The 14,734-nt window shown below is 25.5% G+C and overlaps 2 protein-coding genes across 5 annotated transcripts; one reads left to right on the top strand and one right to left on the bottom strand.

Moving 5' to 3' along the window:
• Nucleotides 1-1,500: 1,500 nt before the first annotated feature.
• LOC129618453 (uncharacterized) lies at nt 1,501-6,553 on the top strand. Of its 2 annotated transcripts, none has more exons than XM_055533202.1 (8): nt 1,501-1,813; nt 1,883-2,103; nt 4,654-4,791; nt 4,870-4,953; nt 5,023-5,154; nt 5,213-5,453; nt 5,655-5,819; nt 6,255-6,553. In XM_055533202.1, exons 1-6 carry the CDS (start codon nt 1,716-1,718, stop codon nt 5,290-5,292), a joined length of 753 nt encoding a protein of 250 aa, XP_055389177.1. In that variant the 5' UTR covers nt 1,501-1,715; the 3' UTR covers nt 5,293-5,453; nt 5,655-5,819; nt 6,255-6,553. The 2 variants fall into 2 exon arrangements, with proteins under 2 accessions (XP_055389177.1, XP_055389178.1); XM_055533203.1 differs by lacking the exons at nt 1,501-1,813; nt 1,883-2,103 and adding exons at nt 3,034-3,273; nt 3,334-3,518.
• A 1,995-nt stretch (nt 6,554-8,548) lies between these two features.
• On the bottom strand, nt 8,549-12,138 carry LOC129618445 (uncharacterized). Of its 3 annotated transcripts, none has more exons than XM_055533182.1 (8): nt 11,576-12,138; nt 11,025-11,156; nt 9,590-9,730; nt 9,397-9,480; nt 9,195-9,329; nt 9,065-9,136; nt 8,838-9,002; nt 8,549-8,764 (listed from the first exon to the last, which is right to left on the bottom strand). In XM_055533182.1, the coding sequence occupies exons 1-8, from the start codon at nt 12,120-12,122 to the stop codon at nt 8,559-8,561; spliced, it is 1,482 nt and encodes a 493-aa protein (XP_055389157.1). In that variant the 5' UTR covers nt 12,123-12,138; the 3' UTR covers nt 8,549-8,558. The 3 variants fall into 3 exon arrangements, with proteins under 3 accessions (XP_055389157.1, XP_055389158.1, XP_055389159.1); XM_055533183.1 differs by having other exon boundaries at nt 9,080-9,136; XM_055533184.1 differs by lacking the exon at nt 9,590-9,730.
• Nucleotides 12,139-14,734: the final 2,596 nt, after the last annotated feature.

Raw genomic sequence — 14,734 nt, 5'->3', positions numbered from 1 at the left:
TAAAACATTCGAATGTATAAAAGCAGTAAATATGTGTTCAAAATTTCATGCATTTTTATATTGTACATTTGCACATATGCATGTACCTAGTACAGTAGATACACAGTACGATGAAATAGTACTAGTGGTATAGAATAAAGTAGAATAAAAATGTGTATGCCCAATGGTTCATTATTCAATGGTTGGCTTTGTTTACAAAGGCAAGCCAGAAATAAAAATCATAAAACTTATAGTTTATATTATTCCATTTATTGACAATTTACAAATTTCAATTTTTTTTAATTATATTTGTTTTTTTTATTACTTTTAAAATCATTCATATATAAATTAAAATATTTTATTATTTTAACACTCAAATCGCTTCACTTTTATAATGTAGATTGTAGATAAACAATTTTGCCACCTTGTGAAGTTTTTTATACTTGGGTATACAAAATATATCCATTCAAGAGATACAGTTTCGACTCTTCGTTTACAACCACTAATGCAATTATTCACCACCAACATTTTTATACAAAAAAATGCGCTAATCTAAAAAACAAAATACACCAATACCTCGCGATGCGACAATAATTGGTTCCCAAAAAATTCGTCGTAATTCACTGAAATATTGCACTAAATTGCACTGAAATATTAAAGATACGCCCTTGTTCTAAATCAAAGCATTTTTAACTTTTTTAAAAATTTATTTATTAATACAAAAAATTAAAAGAATTGTTAAAATGAAAATAAAAAATTCATACAAATTGAAAAACAAATAGATTTTTCAAATTGAAAAACGTAGTAATTTCAAAAAAGAAAAAATTCATTCAAATTGGAAAAAACAGCATTCAATACTTTTAGAATCTGGAATTTTTAATGTTATCAAAGAATCAGAATTTATTGGGGACGCGGTATTAGATTATGTTGTTGGATGTGTAGATGGAGATGCCAATGGCTGCAAATATTTTATATGGGATTTTCTTTTTTATAATTGACTTTAACGTGTTTCCAATGTTAATATGCTACACCCAGCATACAGTACAAACAGAGTATTTATTGTGAAAACAAACAAAAAAATTTTCAAATTTTTTTTTTGACGTAATATGAAATGTAGTTAAATCAAACGTCGCAAATCTAGGTATTAGTGTATATCGATTAAAGAAGTAGATCGACTCTCTCACGTGTATAACACTAATGCAATCATCCATTAATGTTGGTATAAAAAAATTCCCTTCTTATTTTAAATTTTATATACATGCATACCAAAGTATATTTACAATAAGTAGTTCGACTCTCCGTTTACATCACACTAATGCAATCACTCACCAATATTTGTATACAAAAAATTCCCTTAGTAAAAAGAGTTAAGCAGTATACCTTCTTATTTTCATTTTTATCCACATAAGAATTTTTGGGAGAGGAAAAGAGTACGCAATAGATGTCAATAGTTTTTTTATAATGTATTTTGAAAGGCGACACTTTATTTTTTGCTCGTATATAAAGTATAGAGAAAAATATTAAGAATTTTAAAAGCGACACAATAATTTCTGTAATTCATTCCAGTACAAGATTGGCAAAAAAGGTGTATTCATACTATAAAAGCGAAGCGGAAAAAAAGTGTTTAAAAAAAATTATTATAATTTATATGAAAAATAATAAAAATAAATTTTAAAAGACGTATAATATTAAAAAAAATTTTAAGTAGTTGTGAAAAAAAAAAATTTTTTATAATAATGGGTAAACATTATTTGAAGTGTTTGGGATGTAATATTGTGTGTGAGGCAAAAAAGCCGACACGAAAATTTCATTTGTTGCCAAGAGATGTGGAGAGGTTTGTTCTTTTAAACGACAGTATTTTCAATTTGTTTATGCTTACAATATTTCTTAATTCTCTTTTTAGGAAAGAAATCTGGTTGAGAAAGTTAAATAGATATGATTTAATTGGCAAAAATATTTCGCGTGACTATCGCGTATGTGAAATACATTTTCCGAAGAATAGGCTGGGTAAAACTGGAAGGGTATTAAGAGATGCAGTTCCTGTCGAAGTAGCAAAGAACAATACTTTTTTTGAAGAAAAAATTCACGAAAAAATCTTGATTGGTTCACAACAAAATGTAGTTGGTAATATGTTTAGAATTCTATACATACATACATAGATATACTATTGCGAATAAATTTTTTATTTTGTGTTTTTGTACAAAGGCAAATGCGTTAAAAATTTTTACCGCGTCATATCCCTACAAACGAATGTTTGAGTGGTATTATAAAAACTCCATTCGTACAATCACACTAGTAAATACATGTAAATATATTACAGTATCATAAAAATTGAATTTTTAACAATGCCTGCAAAAAGTAATATCATGTATTGGATTAATTAAATCTGTATCATTGTTTTCTAATGGTTTTTTAATGATTTACATATAATTGTTGTGACTCATTCACTGTAATTGGACTAGTTTCAGATAATAAAATATAGTAGGAATAGTCTCATTCTTCAGTCGCATTCTTCCTAACCTTTTCTTCAAAGTAATTTTCGCATAACAATAGTTATTTCGTTGCAAATTGAAAATTGTAAAGTCCGAAATAAAATAAGGTAACATTTGGAAATATAAGATAAAAATATAAAAATATTTATTGGCTAAGCGAATCTTCTCAAAACAAAAAAATTGATTAACAGAAACTGCAAAAAATTACGAATCTTCTGCAAATTAAAAAATCGTTTACGCACCCATACATAATACATATGTATGTATAAGAGCAAAATATCACCAAAGAGAATTTATTTGAGAATTTTACTCTCCGTTTACATACCACTAATGCAATCATTCACCAATATTTGTATACAAAAAATTTTATACATATCGGTATTATTGAGAGAAGGGAAGTGTACATACTCGTAACAGATGTCTATATATTTTTTTATAATGTATTTTTAAATGCGGTACTTTCTTATGTTTTCGTATGTAAAGTATAGGCAAAAATATTGAGAATGTTAAAAGTATTTTTCTTTTTGTAAATCATTCCAGTACAAGGTGGTAAAAAGCGTATATTCATATTATAAAAAGGAAGCGATTTAAAAAAAAAATATTGAGTATCAAAATAAAAAAAAATATAAATAATTTATGTATAATATAAAATAATAAAAAAAAAATTGTAAAGGGTTTTAAAAAATAAAAGTTATTTTAAAATAATGGGTAAACATTATTTGAAGTGTTTGGGATGTAAATTTGAGAGTGAGGAGAAACAGCCGAAACGAAAATTTCATTTATTGCCAAAAGATAAGGAGAGGTACATACATACGTACTTCTTAAAATAATTCAAATAAAATTTTCGGAATTTTCTTTTTAGGAGAGAAATTTGGTTGAGAAAGTTAAATAGATGTGATTTAATTGGCAAAAGTCTTTCGCGTGACTTTCGTGTATGTGAAATACATTTTAAGAGGAAAACGCTGGGTAAAACAGGGAGGATATTAAAAGATTCAGTTCCTATCGAAGTAGTAAACACAAAATGTAGTTCACAACAAAATGTAGTTGGTAATAGGCTTGAATATTATACTTACATAGATATATTATTACAAATAAATTTTTTATTTTGTTTTTGTGTATAAAAACATAACTGTAACAACTATTAACCTTATGTAATCTACACTACTCAGGGCCAGGGTTAGCGCTTCAAAATTTGCATAGATATCATAATTGATAAAAAAGACGTACTATTTGAAAAAAAATTGTAAAAATTAAAAAAAATTTATTTGAAAAAAACGATAAGAAAACTTAAAAAAAATTAAGCAAAAAAAAAATATCTATGTATATGGCCGCACTTCAAAACTGCAAAATTTGATAACTGCAAAAATTTTCAACGCTTTATTTAAAAAACGTCAAATCTTTAGCACAATAAGGCTGTGTCAACAAAATAAAAAAAAAAACAAAGTTGGATCAAACCAATGTTTTATAACATATCACCTTTTCCTTCAACAAGTGAAAATACCGCTTTTAAAAACAATCTGTGTAGTACGATATTAACATTATTTTCATTCATATACAAATATAGGCATAAAACAAAAAACAATATTAAACGGACGGACGGACGGGCGGGACGGACAGAGTGAAACCAATCAGCACCTTTTTTAAATTTTTTTTTTGGGAAAGTGCAAAAAAAATGATATTGTTAAAATCTGTAATAATTGGCAGGCAGCAACTGAAAAAGTAACAAATAAACTAATTTTTAAGTCGTAATTTGCGATTGCAGTTTCTTTGTGTGCAATTTCAAATTGCAAATTTTGCTGCCTTATGGTGTTCACTACAATAAATGTACAATATTTGTTTGTAGTTTCATAAGTAATGAAATTAAAAGTGAAAGTAAAATTAAAAATTTTGCGAAAATGATTTTTTTTATTAAAAGTTATTAAAATGAATGAAAAATAGTACTACTAAATTACGAAAATGTAGTAGAATTATTTAATATAGTTTTAGTAAAGTATCATCTCTGCTCAGAACATACTTTAAAAAGAAACGAATATGTAAATATTGTGTATGTATAATGTATGAGTATTTATTAATGTATGATTTATGTTATTATTTTCAAATATATATGGATATTTGTGTACATATGTGCACACACATTTATTCAAATAAAATATTTTTAGAAAAATATTTGTTTTTTACACAGAATCAAAGATTTCAAAAGAAGTGGAAAAAGAGCCAGAGTTTTCGAAATCGGAAATTCAAACGGAAAAAAATAATGAAATTCAAATCAAGAATGAGTGTTCACTTGACTTTGGTGAAGGTTCAAAACAGAGTGAAACAGGTCTGAAATATAATAGAAAAATTTCGTGAAAAATTATTTTATAATAAAATATTTTATTTTGTTATCAAATACATACAGAGCCATTGATTTCAATTAAAGAGGAAATAGAAGAAACCTCCTATAGGATAGAAGAAAATTTAAATTTACCAACAACTTTTCCAGGTAAATGAACAGTAACAAAAATAAACAAAGATTTTAATATACAAAAAATTCAATTTAATTCAACATAAGTGGCTGATTTGAAGGTTTGTGAACAAAATCAGGATTTGCCAGTAAAAATCGAAATAGAAAGTGTAGATGATCCTTTTCAAACAACTGAGTGTCTAGTCAACGTTAATAATCCCTTAGCAGTTAATGAAATAGGTAAGAAAGAAAAATTGGAAGAAATGAGTTGAATTAATTTTTCTTTTTCACATGCAAGATCCCCTAATCTCAGTCAAAGACGAAATAGAAGAAAAACCAAATTTACCAGAAGGAGGTAAGGAAATATTGAATCAGTGAATTATAAAGAGATTAAAAATTTTTATGATTACAAATTTATGAATTTTCAGAAAGAGTGGAAACTTTTGGCAAGCAAAATGAAATTTCTCAAAAAATCAATTCCCTGCAACAAAATAATAAAGAAAAATCCACAGCAAATATAATACAGCAAAATATAACAGGTACAAATTGCAAAAAAAGAACATGTTCTTGGGTTGTATTTGTTAGTCATTATCTCACTTCAAAATTGCAATAATAAAGTATTAATGTGTGATTCAGTCTATTAGCTGAATTTGACATTTACAACTCAGCAAAGCAGTATTACTGATATTTTCGAAATTTTTTAAAATATTGAATTGTAATAAAATATTTTGATTTTAAAGGTTCTAGTAACGGAGAGAGACCAAAAAGAAGACGATCACATGAAGAAGAAAAAAATATTGATTGCGTAAATTGTAAAAGGCTAGAAAAAGAAAGTGAATTTTATAAGGAAGAGTATCTTTCTAAGAAAGAGAAATGTTCTCAAATATTAGAAAGAGTGAAAATATGTGAGTGAAAAGAGTAATTTAGAAATAGAAAAGAGTAATTTAGAAGCATACATACATACGTTTTTATTAATATTTAAAAATGTATTAAAACAATTACAGACATAATTATTTTAATATTTTTTTACAGAACCGTAATTTCATTACTTTTATTTTGAAATATTCGCTCTTATTCCGTGCTCTTATTGCTATCATATTGTAGTCGTTATCACTTGGCGGCCTTTCATTGTTTCGATTAAAATTTTTTCTCAATTTAGGCTTATAATAAGTGAGGAGTTTGCAGCAATAGGGGCCGTTATAAAACCAAATTTTGATTCTATTTTAATCGGTTTCTTAATAAGTGATATAAATTACAAATTTTTTTAAATTTTAAGCGTTTTTATAATACATTACATGGTTTTTTCTTATTTTATTGAATGTTTCATGTCTCATTTACAGATGCGGATGTAATTGAATCGATGGTTCAAAGCAATAAAATTAGTACCACAGAAATTCTAAATGATTCAAGTAGTGGAAAAATTGAGTTAGCTGAGAAAGTGCAAGAAAATAACTATAACTTGTTAAAACAAATTGAAACATTAAAGACAGAACTACACGTTTTTAATTTTACACATTGTTCATTAAAAGTATCAACAAATAACAATTGATTTTTTTGATTTGAACATAGTAACAGAATTATAATAAAATAATGTTATACTACATAAAGAAAATTAAAATAAATGTACTTAATAAAACACAAATACTTGAATTATAAAAATGACTGATAAATTTTATTATTTTAGTGTTGGTCCAATAATATAAGTGTTAATACAATAACATAATGGGGTTGGGTTTCCGAAGTTGTGACCATTTATTTTTATGTAGAAAAAATGTGGTACCTCTGTATTTTATTTTTATTATTTTTTAAAGTTTATACATACATACATATAAATTAAATTTATTTTTTCTTTTTAATTTAAGACTAAAATTTTTTTTTTTAAATCGTTTCAATTTTGTGACATGAAATCACCATTTTTGCCACTTTCTACCGGAACGAATTACAGAAATTTTTTGCTTTACTTTAAAATGCTTAATATTTTTCGCTATACATACTTTATATCAGGGATGCAGAATGTGATACTTTTGCGTTAACGACGAACTACTTCTTAAATAGATATACTTTGATAGCCAGAGTAATGTTTTCACAAAGAGTGAATAATAACTTTTTTATGTGTATTTCTACACTCAATTTCTAATAGACACACACACACAAAAACCAAAAGAAAACAAAAGAGAATAGTAGAGAATGAAAGATGTGTATTTATTCAAACGCGAAGGTTTTATAAACGTCATTTTTTATTTTACTTTGATTTAAAAATTTAACCTGAAAGCTACTAGATTGCAAATTCAAATATGTATGGTAGTATCTTTTGGGTCCAAATCCAAATAAAGAATGAGTTTTTACTTGTCATAATTCCAAAAATAGATGATAATAAGCAAACAAGACATAGAGAGTGTATAAAAAAAATATGTAGGAAATTTTAATAAATCATGAAACACAATTCACGATCACGAACGAAAAATTACAAAAAGCAAATTCGGCTAGAAGTCATGAATATTATTTGCAAAATCGAGATATAATACCAAACTCTAGATTAAGATATTATAACGAGAATAGACAAGAAATTAAAGATCGAGTTATTAGAAACCGACGTGGAAGAATTTAAACAATCATTTAAAACCAGATACAATTCTTTAATTTTTTTTGTCCAAGATAACTTTTTTGTGTGTATTTGTATAATGTCATCTATCTTTACATAATAATCAGAAAAGGCAATTTTCTAAACTTATTTTAAAATGGATTACAAATGAATTCTCTACAATCCTGTATTTCTTGCCGATATTTGTAAAAAGGACGCTCAAAAACTGTCAAATAAAGCTCTTTAAAAATTCACATGATTACAACTTTAACAGATAAATGCTATTTATCAGCAAACGAGGATCCTCTATAATTTAGTAGTTATAAATTTCCTTTTTTTGTATCTATGTACACATTCATTTAAATAAAATATTTTTTAAAAAATAATTTGTTTTTCACACAGATTCAAAGATTTAAAAAGAAGGGGAAAAAAGAAATACAATAGCAGTTAGCTGTAGTACACAAATCTCGAAAACCAAAACGGAAAACAATGGTTCACCAAATCCAAATAAAGGATGAGTGTTTACTTGACGAGTTTTAGAACAGAATTAAATACATATAGAGCCATTGATTTCAATTAAAGAGGAAATAGAAGAAACCTCTTATAGGATAGAAGAAAATTTAAATTTACCAACAACTTTTCCAGGTTCCAATGAACAATAACAGAAATAACTAAAGATTTTAATATACAAAAAATTCTATTTAATTCAACAGAAGCGGCTGTCTCCCACAAGCCTTGGAGAATTAAATTAAGATTTGGTAGTAAAAATCGTAAGAGAAGGAGTATAAGGCTTATCTTAAAAATAATATCAAAATAAATAGGGTCTTCTTGAACATTAAGTACAAACAGACGTACATTTATGTACTCGTATATATGTATATGTAGATATAATCGGATAAAAATATTCATTTATGAATTTATTCATATGAATTAAATTAATAAAATTCATCAATAATGTTTTATAATAAATGCATTAGAAAAATTTTTATGTTTAATTTTATTTTAATTTTAATTAAATATAACGTTTATTATAATTTTAAATGTGTTGCAAAATAAAAAAAAATCAATTATTATTTTTTAATACTTTTAATGAACATTTTGTGTATTTAAAAACATGTAGTTCTGCCTTTAATGTTTCAATTTGTTTTAATAACTTAATTTCATTCTCTTTCACTTTTTCAGCTAATTTAATTTTTCCAGTATTTAAATTATTAAGTTCTGTGGTACCAAATTTATTGCTTTGAACAATCGATTCCATTGTAACTGCATCTAAATAAATCAGAGATGAAACATTTTAATAAAATAAGAAAAATAAATCTAATGTAACTGTTAAATTACTTACGACTTTTAACTCTTTCTAAAATTTGCGAACATTTCTCTTTCATAGAAAGGTACTCTTTCTTATAAAAATCACTTTCTTCTTTAAATTTTTTACAATTTCCACAATCAACATTTTTATCTGGTTCATCTGACTGTCTTCTTTTACGTTCCTCTCCGTCACTAGAACCTTTAAAATACAAAATATTTTATTACAATCCATAATTTTTAATCTCTTTATAAATTACTGACTTAATATTTCCTTACCTCCTTCAGGTAAATTTGGTTTTTCTTCTATTTCGTCCTTGACTGAGATTAGGGGATCTTGCATGTGAAAAAAAAAAATGGATTCAATTCATTTCTTCTAATTTTTCTTTCTTACCTATTTCATTTGCTACTAAGGGATTATTAACGTTTACTAGGCACTCATTTGTTTGAAAAGGATCATCTAAACTTTCCAATTCGATTTTTACTGGGAAATCCTGATTTTGTTCACAAGCCTTTAAAGCAGTTACTTCTATTGAATTCAATTGAAATTTTTTTTATATTAAAATCTTTGTTCATTTTTGTTACTGTTCATTTACCTGGGGAAGTTGATGGTAAATTTAAATTTTCTTCTATGCTATAAGAGGTTTCTTCTATTTCCTCTTTAATTGAACTCAATGGATCTACATACATATATGTATATCGAATTAGTAAAAAAAAAAAATTATGTAATTTAAATAATTTTTCACACAATTATTTCATTTATCTATACATATGTATGTATTTCCAGACCTATTTCATTCTGCTGTGAAGCTGCTCCAATATCAACTAAGCATTCATTATTTACTTGAAATTCATCGTTCTTTTCCGTTTGGATTTTCGGGATTTGAGAAGATTTTGCTACTTTTTTCACTTCTCTTGGAATTTTTGAGCCTATATGAAAAACAAAACATTTTTGTAAAAATATTTTCTTTAAATAAATGTATGTACATAGATACATACATAAATAGTAAATGTGGTCACTTCTCATATACAAAAAAATTTAATAACAAACATTGCATATTTTTACATTATGTTTTATGTTTTATGTGTTTGTATTATTATACACAATCACAAATCATTGTGTTGGATGTCATTTACCAATTGTTTTGGTATACATTCGCATCATGGTAATTTTAAAATGTTTATGTTTTAGCAAGAATTTCTATGAGAGCACATTTATTTTAATTTTGTACGATATTTTTATAAAGAAGAAAGAAAATAAAGAACTGGAGTACAAAATCGTATTGTCACCACCATGCGGTTCAGTCTGGAACAGCGGAAAAGAAAAAGGTTGGCTCTGCGGTCTGGTCAGTTATTCTATTAATTCTAAAATTTGGGAATTGGATATTAAACTTGCATTTAATATTCACCTACAATACGAGGGACTGTATAACATATTGTAAGCATAAATGTATACCTAACATATGTATGGCAATATTTATTACGACAAGATCAGAGTTGCCACTCAAAGAAAAAATTAATGGACCAAATTTAAAAAAAAAATAGAACCAAATGTAAACAAAGAAAGCCAAAATCCATAAAATGCATAGTTTTGCAACAATAATTTTTGTAGGCTAATTTAAAATTAATTATTTATGTAATTATTATATATTTATTATTAATATAATGAAATTGAATTTAAAATTAAATTTAAAATTAAAAATTTTATAATTAAATTCCTTCCAAATATTCTTATTTTATGTTGAAAACGGTATAAATTCGAGAGTCTCACAATATTTTTGAGTATAAAAAAAATTCGATTCAAAATTAATTTTAAACCAAATTGCCTGGAACAAAATATTCTAAAGAAATAAAATTTTGGACGTCTAACAAAACTGCAAAATTTTTACGCAGAATATGCAATCTACTTTTTGTCTTAACATTTTGGTAAACAAATATATAATATATTCTGGCAACTCTACTTTAATCAACTGGGTACCTTTAATTATAACAAAAAAAATAATATCCCGACTAGATCTTGATTTTTCTCTCCTATTCTTTTTTAAATGCCTACTGAAATTTTTGTCTGCACATATGTCAAGTTAGCGTCAAATTCGATGGTGTTTGACATAATTTTTATTTTATTATTAAGTTATCTATATATAGGTATGAATAAATAAATAAATAAATAGTTGAAAAATGAACATATTTACTTAAAATATTTTGTTTTTTAATTTGCATGTACCTGTTTTTGCTGAATTACTACTGGTATCACTTGAACATTCATCTTGAAATTGAAAGCCTTCTTCATTTTCCCGTTTATTGTTTCTTATTAGTGCGTCTCGGTGTCGAAAAGAATATTTTAGAACTTCTTTACCTACATAATAATATTGAATAGAAATAATAAAATAATTAAAATATGTGTAAGTACTCTGGAACATAATAAGAATTAATGTAACGAAAATAAAAGATCTAGTGCTTGTTAGCATACACAATAAGTCTGTCCAAGATAAAGCATCATTATATTTACATTATAATGAAAAGCGTTCGAGGTGTGACATCTAAAAATTAAGAGAAATATATCACATAATTATTACATAACCGAATTTGTTACTAACTAAAGTGACATATGAAAATGTCAAAAATAGATTTTTACAATGAAACAGTGATTGCAAAACTAAAAATTTCGTGTCTGCCAACGCCTTAAGGGTTTATTACATGTGATGATGCGATGTGATTTTGATTTTTGTGTATAAAAAATATTGTGATTTTTATTTGTTTTTTGAAAGTACTCACCCCTTTTAATCTTTAAAGTCAACTCATTTAAGATTTTTTTCAATTTTTTAATTTGTCTTACATAAAAAATCACGCTTTTTTTATTTTTGAGAGAATCTGAGGAAGTTTTTCTAAATTTCACTATTTTTAAATTTTTACTAGAGGAATCACTTTGAGAAGATGTAATGACTTGATCTTCGACACTCGAATCATGAGTTGCATTTGCATTGTCATTTTGAATTCTTGGTTCTTGAATTTTAAAAATACTTCGTCTTTCATATGTTTTATTTGCATTCTGAGGATTAAATTTAAAATCTTCTGAAAATATTGTGGGACAAGCATCTCTTCTCAACCATTTTTTGCCCATCCAATACGATTCAAAATGTCTGCTACATATATAAGGTCTTTTTCTATCTTCTATATTGGGACATGAATCTCCTGCATTACATAGCCATTTTAAATATCTTTCAGTTCCTCTTTTAGGAAACTCAAAAAATCTTAATTCAGGAAATTTTTTTTTAGTAGCCTGACAATGTTTGATTACACATTTAGTTCTTTCCCAAGACATAATTTTTATTAATTTGTTATTAAAAATTTGAAATGTCAAGAAAATATTTATTAAATTTTAATAAAATTCTCCACAAACAACAAAATTTCTTGTATGATGAAAACAAGCGTTGTTATTGTGACATGAACTATCAAAACCCAAATACGCAAAACAAACTAATAAATAAGCACTTTAAAAGAATTTTGTCACTCTCTCAACGAGAGAAGCTTTTTTTCCTTTTTTTTGTCGGTTACACTAAAGTCGGTTATTGTAAAAATGAAAAATAATGTGTATGGATATTATTACTACTATTATTACTACTACATTTAAATGTCATATTTATTACTCATTTATAAAATAAAGTTCTCAAAATTTAAAAATTCAGAGTAAATTGTAAAGAGAAGAATTTGTAATTTGAGTTTAATAAGTATGAATGGGTCAGCCATACATTCATGCATGCATATGTATGTATTTATTGATATCAACAGTCACCCCAAAAATTATTTGTGCTATCTTTTTAATTAAAAAATTATATAAGCATAGAACCAGTCTAAAGGTAGAATGGATAAGGTTTAAATTTTATTAAAATTATGTTTTCTTACCCTTAATTCAATTTTAAATGGGTCAGGCTTTTAAAAAATGTATAAGAAAGTGAAGGCTGTTTAGCTGCTGATGGCTATACTTCCTGAATAACTTCGCTAGTTATGATAATTTAAATATTTTTTTGGTAAATTTAATGAACAATGTTGATTACCAACATTTTTTTATGAATATATGTAAATATAGCACAGTTTACGAATATAAATAATTTTCGCTATATATCGCGATATATTGCATTTATATGAAAAAACTTATTAATGCAACCAAAATATTACAAATTGTTTTTATAAAATAACTGTTAAATTACTTATTTACAGAAATACATATGGATATGTGTAGGTTTATTTTTATAACAAAACGTTTAATTTCTCATTTTTGGACAGAATATAATAGTGGTAGATTTTTGTATTAAAGTGAACGTTAAACTTGACAAGAATTTAGAGAAAATTTTATATAAAATTGGAGAATAACATAATAATCTACATAAAGATAACACATAACATACAAGAATAACAGAGCGTCTTCGTTTATAGTTTATAGGCATTTATTGTTTTAAGTATACATTCGAACTCATACATTCATACATGCCACATGGTCAGATACATACTTCATAATATATTATTTACCATATTGATATTTATGTAGTGTTATATATATGCGAATTCGTAGAACGGTGAATTCTCTATTAATTTTGAGATTTGACTTTGTTACATGAACGATGTGATTTTGATTTTTGTATATGAAAACATTATGATTTTTGTTTTTTTATTTTAAATTTTAGGTTTCTTGCTTCGAAAGAGTCAAGAGAGAAAGAGAGAGGGGAAAGAGAAGAAAAATCAAAGTAATAAATATTAAATTTTTTTTTCAAATTTACTTACCTCTTTTAATCTTTATAGTCAAATTATTTACGGTATTTTTTAGTTTTTTAATTTGTCTTACATAAGAAATTATATTTTTTTTATTTTTGAGAGAATCTGAAGAAGTTTTTCTTAATTTCATTACTTTTAAATTTTTACTAGAGGAATCACTTTGTGAAGATATAGTGGATTGATCTTCAACACTCGAATCATTTGAAGTTACATTTGAATTATCATTTTGAATTATTGATTCTTGAATTATTGATTCTTGAATTTTATTAGTGTTTCGTCTTTCATATGTTTTATTTGCATTTTGAGGATTAAATTTAAAATCACCTAAATACATTGTGGGACAAGCATCTTTTATTAATTTTTTACCAAAGCAATGCGAATCAAAATGTGTACTACACATATAAGGTCTTTTTATATTTTCTATATTGGGACATGAATCTCCTGCATGGTAAATCCATTTATAATATCTTTCCGTTCCTTTTTTAGGAAATCTAAAAAATCTTAAACCGGGGATTTGTTTTTTATTAGCTTGACAATTTTTGATAACACATTTTCTTCTTTCCTTAGACATAATTTTTATTGTTAAACAGTAAAAAAATTTTTTACTAAATTTTCACTAAATAATTTCACTTTAATAAAATTTTTCACAAAAATTCTCTTTTTGACAACAATGAGATGAACTTTAAAAACCCAAATACACATAACAAACTAAGAAATAAAAACTTATATAAAGAATTTTGCTACTCTCTTTTTCAATGAGAGAAGTTTTTTTTATCGGTTAGACTAAAGTCAGTTATTATAAAAATGAATATATTTCTTCACACGTGCTTGTCAGTCACATGCGAGAAACTGACTACATGACACATATGTGTGTGTAAGACTAAAAGATAATGTTACTGTAATAAAATGATATTGGGTATTTCAAAAGCAAAAGAATAAATTCAAAGAAATTCTCTCTCTGAACACTAAGCTTAACAAAATATTTTTCTTTTTTTTAATTCGTATACATACATATGTACATTCGTTATATTCGAAATCATACACATGTACATGAATTTGAATTTATATGCAACATATTAAGAAATATGCAGATATAACATTATTTCTTTTTCTTTTTGTCAATGCATAAAGAAATACAAAATAAAAGAGAAATAATTTTCAGGA

The sequence above is a fragment of the Condylostylus longicornis genome, unplaced genomic scaffold (genome assembly GCF_029603195.1).
Source record: "Condylostylus longicornis isolate FDR11 unplaced genomic scaffold, ASM2960319v2 ptg000006l, whole genome shotgun sequence".
NCBI lineage: Eukaryota > Metazoa > Arthropoda > Insecta > Diptera > Dolichopodidae > Condylostylus > Condylostylus longicornis.
Note: the sequence above shows the minus strand (reverse complement) of the source record. Positions and strands in the feature narration are given on the sequence as shown.

Coding starts and splice junctions, on each gene's coding strand:
- LOC129618445 (XM_055533182.1), bottom strand. CDS start 12,122: ATGTCTTGGGAAAGAACTAAATGTGTAATCAAACATTGTCAGGCTACT. Junction 9,731..11,024: donor TAGTAATTCAGCAAAAACAG/GTACATGCAAAT, acceptor TTTTTCATATAG/GCTCAAAAATTCCAAGAGAA. Junction 9,137..9,194: donor CTTAGTAGCAAATGAAATAG/GTAAGAAAGAAA, acceptor TTCACATGCAAG/ATCCCCTAATCTCAGTCAAG.
- LOC129618453 (XM_055533202.1), top strand. CDS start 1,716: ATGGGTAAACATTATTTGAAGTGTTTGGGATGTAATATTGTGTGTGAG. Junction 4,792..4,869: donor TTCAAAACAGAGTGAAACAG/GTCTGAAATATA, acceptor AAATACATACAG/AGCCATTGATTTCAATTAAA. Junction 5,155..5,212: donor CTTAGCAGTTAATGAAATAG/GTAAGAAAGAAA, acceptor TTCACATGCAAG/ATCCCCTAATCTCAGTCAAA.